At 40.3% G+C, this 10187-nt stretch overlaps 1 protein-coding gene across 1 annotated transcript in view; it reads right to left on the reverse strand.

The window, feature by feature from the left end:
* Positions 1 to 5344, reverse strand: part of SCPEP1 (serine carboxypeptidase 1) — a 31491-nt gene extending 26147 nt beyond the window's left edge. Inside the window, exon 1 of the mRNA XM_042447574.1 lies at positions 5218 to 5344. Within this exon, the coding sequence (XP_042303508.1) occupies positions 5218 to 5272 (55 nt within the window). The 5' untranslated portion in view covers positions 5273 to 5344. The remainder of the gene's footprint in view (positions 1 to 5217) is intronic.
* Positions 5345 to 10187: the final 4843 nt, after the last annotated feature.

The following is a 10187-nucleotide window of genomic DNA, read 5'->3' on the forward strand; positions in this document are numbered from 1 at the left end:
GACTTGTACTTTTTTGTTGCACTCATTCATTTCAACAGAATGTAGCTATGCAGGAACTTCATTCTTGCCTTCTGAGAGCATACAAGGTGCCAGGAAAAGGAGACTATGGCTTGGTCTAAACATGCACAAAAAGGGGGAGTTTACTCCTATGATGGCAGGTAGAGATAACATTGTCTGAACCAGCTCTCCCTCCTCAGAAAAAATAGCACCATCAGGAAAAGAAATCTCTCTTGGTTCTCTCCCTATCAATGGATGATCCCAGGGCTTTATTTTTGAATACAGAGGAGACAGCAGCTCCTCCTGCTGCATGCCCCAATATCCACCAGCACCACCTACAATATCCTGCAGTTCAAAGAGAAGGGTCCAAAAAGAAGGGCACATTCCCTGTGTGGAGGTAGCCAATCTCAAGATTTAACTATGAGTCCGGATATGGGATTGAACATAGTTCATGCATTTGTGGTTCATGGCTTAGTTACATCCCATTGAGTACTGTAACAGGTTCTACTTGGGGCTGCCTTTGAAGAGTGTTCAGAAACTTCAGCTGGTCCAAAGAGCCTGCAGCCGCTGTTAACCGGGGCACATTACAGAGACCACACAGTGCCCCTGTTGAAACAGCTCCACTGGTTGCCAGTTGCTTCCAGGCACAATTTAATGTGCTGGTTATGACCATAAAGTACTATATGTCTCAGGTCTGGGCCCTGAGATCTCAGAGAGGCCCTTCTCTCATTCCCACCACCATCGCAAGCATGGTTGATGGGGACACGAGAGAAGGCCCTTGATGGTTGCCCCTGGACTCTGGAACTCCCTTCCCAGGGATGGCCCCTTCCTTGTCCTTCTGCCAGCAGGCTAAATCTTTTTGTTCGACAGGCTTTTAAAACAAAGATTTTAACAAATGTCCTAGGGTGTTGTACTATTTTGAAGTGAATGGTTTTTAAGTGCTTTTACCTTTTAAATTGTTCATATTCTATTTTAAAAAATTATCTGTTTTAATATTGTAATAATTTAATTCTATTTTAGTTGTCACATTTGTAAGTTTTTATTGTACTGTGCTTTTAAACTATGCTGCTTTAAATCCCATTTTGGGGTCTTCCTCCTGAGTAAATATACATAAACAAAATAAGCAAACAAAGTGCTATAGATTACCAGGATCTTCAAAGCTATAAAGGAGAAGGAAAATTCAGTGGATGTGACTTTGCTTACTCTACAAGGCAAGCCAGAATTCCCTTGTCTGCACAGCCAAACAAAGTGTCCCTCCTTCACATCCCAGGGTATTCTTTTCCATTACTGTTTGCAGGTCCAGCATGAATCATGGCAAAATGACTGTTATTCTTATTGGCATTCCATGACTAAGGCTACTAGCAGGGCAGCACCATCCCAGAAATATGTCTCTTAAGGTATGGGCGAAGGATGTTTGGTTCTCCATAACTTTGGGACTAAAACTCCCACAATCCCTTTCTATTGCCATGCTGGCTAGTACTTCGGGTGAGGAAATCGAAACATCTGGAAAGCCAAAGGTCCTACTTTTAGTAAAGTTTGCTTTACTTGCTCCAGCAGGTGGCTTTTATTGTAGTTAATACTGACATGCTTTTAAGTGATGCACACTCTACAGTTCTAGTTTCCTTCCCATCTGAGAGAGATAACAAGAGATAGGTGAACTCAAAAGAATGGTTTTTTGCCTACAGCTCCCAGAATCAGGCAGTGGGTTTGCCACCTGGGGAAATTCTGAATTTATTGTTGTTGTGTGCCTTCAAGTCATTTCTGACTTATAGCAACCTTAAGGCCATATAGGGGGTCTTCTTGGCAAAATTTGTTCAGAGGGGGTTTGCCATTGCTCTCCTCTAAGGCTAAGAGCATGTGACTTGACCGAGGTCATCCAGTGAGTTTCATGATCGAGCGGGAAATCGAACCCTGATCTCCAGAGTTGTAGTCCAATGCTCAAACCACTACACCATGTTGGAGTTCTGGGAGTTGAAGTCAAAAATAATTTTTCCAAAGTCTGGAGAAACGATGTAAGTGGAAAGTAGTTGTGATAGCTCCTGTCCAGAAAGAGAGTCTTAAGCAGACCAGGTTTCATTCCAGCAACACAGTTTGGCAAACATGGGCACAGAAACCAATTCCTTTGCAAGAGCTTTGCACTGTTATGTAGGTTTCTAATCCGCTCCCCATCAGCTTTCATAACCTCTTCCACCAACCTTCTGAAGGGCACTCTCCTCCACAATGTTACGCCACAGTACTCCTGCTCAAGCCAATGCAATTACTCTGTGAGACAGTAGTTTCTCCACCCATGTGTAGGTGGAAAGCCATGGTTGTGAGTGAACCACTCCCAGAAAACAATGCCACCTCTCCTTGGCCTGTAACAACTTCCTTGGGCAAAAATTCAAAAGGTACAGTACACAGCTAACAATTTTTAGTGCAAATAATTACTCCCTGTTGAATTTCTACATCAGATTACATGCCTGTTTAGAGAAGGATGACTGCTCCAAGGCAGGAGTGTGCAGCTATGGCCCTCCACATATTTTTGTCTTAAACTCTCATCAGTCCTAGCCAGCATGGTAATGCTGAAAATTATGAGACTTGCAGTCCAATTTTTTAAAAAGAAAAATCTGAGGGCCAAATTTTGCCCAGCTGTCCTGTAAGTGGAATAGAGTTTTTATTTTTTTACTCCTGAAGATTTTGTCCCATTTTATCTTTGAAAGTGTAACCTATCATGATCTTAGTTAGCATAAAGGTGGTTTTTTTTCCTGAGTTGGATCTGTTAAAGAGAACCATTGCTGTTGATCTGGAAAACTGATTGTTTGAATGATGTTAACAGATATTTTAAAACAGCTAAATTTTATGTGCTACGCTGACAACACATAGCAGCAACAACAAGATGGCTTGTAGTTGTGGGAAAACATTAAAAGGATTAATTTGAATTAACATAACAGTATTCTCCTCCTGAAGTTAGTCTGAATGTAAAATAGGCCTAAATACTCTACAGGCACCTGATCGCAACAGCTCTTGAAAGCAAAGCAGAGTCAGCACTGGTTAGTACTTGGATGGGAGACAACCAAAGAATACCAGTCGCTCTATATTACATTTTAGAGGAAGGAACTAGCAAAACCACTTTGCCTAAGGAAGCTATGAAAAATTCATGGAGTCACTGTAAGTTGGCAGGCGACTTGAAGGCACAGACGCAAACACTGGCAACAATGGCTTCATTACAATAAACTTGACTTGACCATTTTAAAGAAGCATGTGAACTGAAACCAATAAAAATTCTACCAAATTAACTGAAGATATTTTAAAATCAATTTGCATGCTTAAGCAGCCTATGAAAGGATTGAATATTGCGGTCTGCATTTCCTAAGGATTCTCAGCTCTCACTCAATCAAAGCAGGCATCCAAAGGGCAGCCCTTCTGGCTTAGTACACCAGGAGAAGGTATTGTGCTAGGATACAGAGGGGAAACAAAGCTGGTACAAAGGACACCACTTCACTGTTTTTGATAGCAGCATGTACACAAGGAAGTCTTAGCCAATGCAACTCTTATTTTCCCCATGCAAGTTGGTCAGATGATGTGACAAGCCAGGACCTGCCCCGCACCCATCCTTCACATCTATTGATTCCACAGCTGAAATGCAGGGAGAAATGAGTCCACGAAAGAGGGACCAATCCCATTCATGCAGGGAGTTTAACAAATGAATAGTTAATTCAAATTGAGCTGAATCTGAGTTCAGAAATTTGTCTACACAGGTCAAGGTAGTCTGCAATTTCTCAAAGGCAGCAGGGAAAGTTTCATTTCTCATACCATGGATCCAACAATGACCAGAATGGAGGCTGCAATAAAGTAATCAGGAGAAGATTGGGACTGGGAAGGACAGCTATGAAACAACTAGACAAAATCTCAAAGTGCAAAGAAATAAAACTGAACACTAACCTAAGGGTAGTCTAAGGAGATTATCACACAGAATAAGGAGAAATCACCCCTGTCCTTGCCCCATTCTTTGCTTACCCTGTCCTTCCCGTCATTGTATTAACAGGAGTAAGTGATAGTGAAAATTAGAGTAAGTAGGATGAAGATTTTTTTGTATACGTAAAAGGGAAGATAAATATGTGTGACAAAAGAGATAAAAAAGAAGGAGTTGGGGAAGAAATATAAAAGGACTAAGGAAAGAAGAAGTCTGTCAGGTGGGTTGGTATTAGAAGATGTGGTGATTTGAAGAGAATGTATGCCAGTAGTTGTTGTGTGCCTTTAAGTGGTTTCCACTTTATGGCAACCCTAAGGCAAACCTGTCCTGATGTTTTCTTGGCAAGGTTTGTTCAGAGGAGGTTTGCCATTGCCTTTCCCGAGGCTGGGAGAGTCACCCAGTAGGTTTCATGGCCAAGCTGGGAATCGAACTCTGGTCTCCAGAGGTGTAGTTCTGCCCTCAAACCACTATGCCACGCTGGCTCTCAGTACTGAGATGCTAATATATATGTGTGTGGGTTTTGATATTTTTTTACATGCTTAATAATTTTTCTTTAAATCAATAAAATTCTAGTTCCTAAAAGTTATTGGCACTTGAACCCTACACGCGGTGATGAAAACAGAGACACCTACAGGGTGACCTAGCCACAAAGGAGGACACGGTGCTGCAAAACGTAGAACCTTCAAGCAAAATGTAGGACGTGACCAAATAAAAGTTAAAAACACTCATAGAAAATGTAGATGCCTGCTTCCCAATCATGCTCAAAATGGAGGGCATTCAAGATAAATGGGGGACACGACCAAATAAAAGCTAAACACACTCACAGAAATATAAACCCATGCTTCTTAGTCATGCTCAATGTGGAGGACATTCCAGGAAAAACAGAGGGCATGCCCAAATAAACAGTCTAACATGTCATGTAAATATATACATTATGTAAAAGCAAAGGTATACATTATGTTATTTCAGTGTAAATATCGTAGCAATGTAAATCCCTGATTCTTAGTCCTGTACAACATGGAGGACATTCAAAAAATTGGGGGGACACGACCAAATAAAAAGCTACACCCACAGAAAGGTAAATTCCCTGCTTCTTGGTTCTGCTCAACATGGAGGACATTTGGGAATTCTTCCTGGACAGAAGGTTGACATATAGGACTCCTGATCACCCTGGAGACTACTTCTGAACTGCAGCTGAACTGGAATCCCCTCCCCTGTTTTTAAGAAAGAAACACAGAGAGACAGGGCTTGTTCCCGTTAAGCCTTACCTGAGCTCAGAGCCAGCAGGGAGAGGAGCAGAAGCGGGTGCTTGCTCTGCAACATTTTTGCAAAAGCTCAGCTGCTGTGGTGCTTCCCTGGCTGGAAATCATATGACTCCAGTCCCTTGTCAGCTGCCTAGAAAAGAAGGGGAAGTGTCTGGGAACGCCTCTGAGAGACAGGCAGCTTTATGCAGATCAGGGACTGCCCAGGGGCGCCCCCTTCCTTCCTTCCTTCCTGCCAGCCTCTGCCTGGGAAGTGCAGCAGCCAAGCCCTAGTTTGGACACAGCTAGATCCCAAAAGCTTGGTGGGCTGGCTGGGTAGGTGGCTGTTGTCTGCCTTCCCAAGGGTTTTCTTGGCAGGTTTCCTCAGAGGAGGTTTGCCATGGCCATCCTCTGAGGCTGAGAGAGAGTGACCAGATCTCTTCATTTTCCAGGATGTGCCCAACATTTCTGCCTTCTGCCCAGGAGGAATTCCTTTTTTAAAAAATTAATTTTTATTATTTTAAAAAAGCATAAAATATACAGAAAAAATCATGCCATCATGACACTTCATACATTCATATCAGAACTTAACAAATTTACATGCACATACTCTTGAATAAACATATATTGTGCTATCCTATCACATTGTTACCTTATCCTTCCAGTTCTTTCCTTTCTCTCACTTTTAACCTTTCCATTGCCCTTCACTTCTTTTATCCATCTCCTACGCTCTCCATACCTCTCTATTCTCCCATTTCTCCATTTCTCCCTTCTTTCATTCCTCTTTCTCTATCCTTCCTTCCTATCATTCTTCTCCTCTTTCCTTCTCTACTCATTTCTTCTCCAAAATGTCCTCCATTTTTCTGAGCAGGAATTTACATTTATACAGTGTGACCAGATGTCCTAACCACAAAAGAGGACAAGGCTAAAAGCGTAAAAACAAAAAAGCAAAATACCTGTAAAAGGTAAAGCACTAATATATAGGCACAATGACCTAGCGTCCTCCTGTTCCAGGACATGTCCTACACTTCAGCTTTCTGTCCAGGAGGAATTCCAAAACGGCCTCCATTTTTTGAGCATGACTAAAGAGGAGGAATTTACATGTATACAGTGTGGCCAGATGTCCAAACTATACAGGAGGGCAAGGTTGAAAGCTAAAAACATAAAAGCAAAATAAAAGCTAAACACTCATATTTTTAATTGTCCAAACATCCTCCATTCTGAGCATGACTAGGAATTTACACTTATATTATTGTATTTATATGCTTATTTTATATGATTTATATATTTTATGTGGTAAATGTCCAACATTTTTCTTGACTATTGTACATTTTGCACTGCCTGGTCCTCCTTTGCGGTTATGACCTCTAGTCACCCTGATTTGAGAGAATGTGACATGCCCAAGAACACCCAGTGGGGTTTCATTGTGGTGCAAGATCATTGTGCACAGAATACACATGTTTCACACACTAAACATATGAGCCTGCACCCACACACTGTAAAACTGGGCCAGTGGCAATTAGTAATGTGAACAAGTTTGTACTGAAGGAGGGATGGCTGAGTGTTGAAAATGCAAGTGCTGCTGATGAAACTGGCATAGAGCTGGCTATGCAAATGGAAGAACTAGAGTGTTTCTTATATGCAGTGCTGTTAAGACTAGCTTCCTGTGCTGTTCGAGAATAGCCAATTTGACTAATATGTTTTGTTCTTTTCTACTCAGCTTTGATGCCCAACCAAAAACAGAGTGAGAGATCTGGGTTTAAAACAGTTTTTGACTGTTGCTGGCAGCCTTTTTAATGACTGGGCCATGAACCCAAAGCACAAGAAAATACCACGCAAAGGATGGTGCACTGTCAGGGCTGGGGCGAGGAGGCTCCAGATCTCTCTGGGGGTGCATCTTTGTTGTTGTTGTTGTTGTTGTTGTTGTTTTTGTGTGTCTTCAAATAGTTTTTTTTAAACAAATATTGTTTTAAAATTCAAAACAAAACAAAATAATACAAATCACACACAAAGATTTACATGCACATACACATTAATTTACCACACAATTAATCATCAAACATTCTGCAATTTAAATACACTTAAATGTAGTTCCAGAAAATAAAAACAGAGTTCAAAACTGTGCTTATTTCTAATATTTTCTAGTCTTCTTACCTATTCTTATTATTTTCTTTCACCATCCAATACAATATCTTCCGCATTCACTCTTTGTCTTCCTTCTCCATTCTTCCTTTTACTAATTTTCTACCATACATACTGTACTAATTTCCTTCCTACCAACTTTGTTCAAAGGTGTCAGTTCTTGGCTATCATGTTTAACTATCTTATCTAACTATCTTATTTATTTTGTTTTGATTGTCCCTTACATTTATTTTTCACGAAAACCCATCTTACTTGAGGCAGACTTGAGGTAGGTGATTTTGAGATTAACTACTGCTATTTTCCCCCACTCTAATTCAAAAAAGGTTATAACTTTTCTCCATCCTTTCATAACTTTAGTATCAAAATCATTTCATAAAGCATGTGTTAAAATATCCATTCCCATACCTTCATACAGTTTCAATAACCAATCTTCTTTAGTTGGGATTTGTTCACTTTTCCATTTCTGGGCAAAACATATCCAGGCTAAAGATATCATATAAAAACAATTTTTTCTTCATCTCTTTTTACCTCATTTCCCATTAGGCCTAGTAAATAAAACTCTGGATTTAAATTTATTTTGTACCCAATACGCTACTGATTGTATCATTTACCATTTTCCAATAATTTTTTGCTCTATTACATGTCCACCAACAGTGAAGGAAAGTACCTTTTTCGTTTTTACACTTCCAGCAGGTCTCTTTTTTGTTTTATATATTTTTGCCAATTTGTATGGGGAAAGATACCAAAAATAAAACATCTTATAGAAATTTTCTATTATATTTTGAGAAATCATCAATCTACCAACATCCTTCCATAACTTTTCCCATTGGGTTAATTGTATGGGATGACCAAAACATTTAGCCCATTTAATAATTTGTTCTTTGACAACCTCATCTTCCATTTCCAATTTTAAGAGTACCGCATAGAATTTTCCAATTAATTTTTCTTTTTCCTTAGTCATAATTTTACCTAGATCAGATTTATCACCATCCAATTCAAAATCATATATTTTTGCATCCATTTTGAATCTTTCAAAAATCTGTCTATATGTGAACCAACTAATATTCCACCCTTCTCTAATTAATTTCTCTCTTGTTTTTATTTCAACTTTGCTATCTGTTATTTCCCAGATATCTTCTTACCTAAGCCATTTAATATCACCACTCATTTCTTTCCTATAAATGGCTTCATGAGGAGAGACTCATCCACTTATTTTTGGGAGAACGTATCTTTATAAATTCAAGGGTTTCCTGATACAGTGATTAATAACAGTTTTGTTTTGTTAAATTTCCCCATAAACATGCTATGCATGCCAACCTAGGTTTATTCTGTCTCCCTCTAAGTCTAATAAATTTCTGTTTTCCAGTGTAATCCAATCTTTCATCTATAACAGACAGCATGCCTCAAAATATTTTAAACTTAGTCCCCCCCCCCCCCTCCAATAGTTTCTAAGGTGAATTCACCATGAGATTTTCTTGGCAAGCTTTTTCAGAGGAAGTTTGCCATTGGCATCCTCTGAGGCTGAGAGAGTGTGACTTGCCCAAGATCACCCAGTGGGATTCCATGGCTGAGCTGGCATTCAAACCCTAGACTCCAATCCTCAAACCACTATGGACCTTACCACACTGGGATTTTTTGAGCGCGGAAGTAGGGTCAGTTCGCATTGGTTGATGCGTATTAACTTTACAGTATATCGCATCGTTCATTCACACCCGCGCTCTCTGAATACGCTTTGCCAATTCGTATTCGCGTCATATCACATTGTATTTTTCCACCTGGGCGGCCTATGCCACTCTGGCTCTTGTAGGAGTGCTTCTATACTGTACAAATAATGCCGCTTAATACCACTTTAACTGCCATAGGTCCATCCTACAGAATCCTGGGATCTGTAGTTTAGTGAGGCACCAGCCCTCTTTGGCAGAGAAGATTCAAGACCTTGTAAAACAACAAATCCCAGGATTCCCTAGGATGAAGCTACTGCACTTAAAGTGGTGTCAAACTGCAGTGTAGTTGCACCCTAGAACCCTGGGCTTCTGGGGGCTCAGGACAGTGAAAAATCATGCAAAGTATTCCAAAATAAATTTTAGTATATCAACAGCCCAAAGAGTGGCTATAATGTCTGTTGCTAAATTTAAGGAGGAAGGCTCGCCTCAATCATACATTTTGCATGAGGCCCAGCGCCAGCTCTCACCACCTCTGAGCAGTGTAATTTGAAGTGTATTCTAGTTCTTAACACCCACACTACCTTGCCACATTCAGTTGTAGCAAGAAATAACATGCACACACACACACACACACACACGCATATCCTCCCGTCATTTGTTACTGAAAACAAAGTCTCCCAAAAGTTAAACATAGGCACTTTCAAATCTGCACAAACTTTCCCTAAGCCAAGATATATGGACAGCTTGTACTTTCACAAACAAAAACAGAACAGCAGCAAACAAAAAAACATAGAAGATACCATCAGACGCAACAGACACAAGCACAGCAGCAGGACAAAATGACCTGGCAAAGTGAAAGAAAAGGCTGCCACTAGTCAAAGTGAAACATCTCTTTAATTCCCAAGCAGTGGTGTCAAGATTCCCTGTATTTACAGTGCGTCCAATCAAGGAAATACAGCCTTAATCCACAGGAATCAGAAATCCAGTGTTGTAGGCAAAAATCCTTCTCCAGTTTGGTGTCTTCCATACATTTTGGACTTTAACTCCCTGATCATTGTTTATGCTGGTTGGGGCTGAGAGGAGCTGAGGCCCAAAACATCCAGAGAACACTTGGATAAGGAAAGCCATCTTAGGGCATGGTTTGAGGTAGTACAGTACACAATGGAAACATCATGCTAAAGCTAATGTCCA

Source organism: Sceloporus undulatus, chromosome 2, assembly GCF_019175285.1.
Source record: "Sceloporus undulatus isolate JIND9_A2432 ecotype Alabama chromosome 2, SceUnd_v1.1, whole genome shotgun sequence".
Lineage (NCBI taxonomy): Eukaryota > Metazoa > Chordata > Lepidosauria > Squamata > Phrynosomatidae > Sceloporus > Sceloporus undulatus.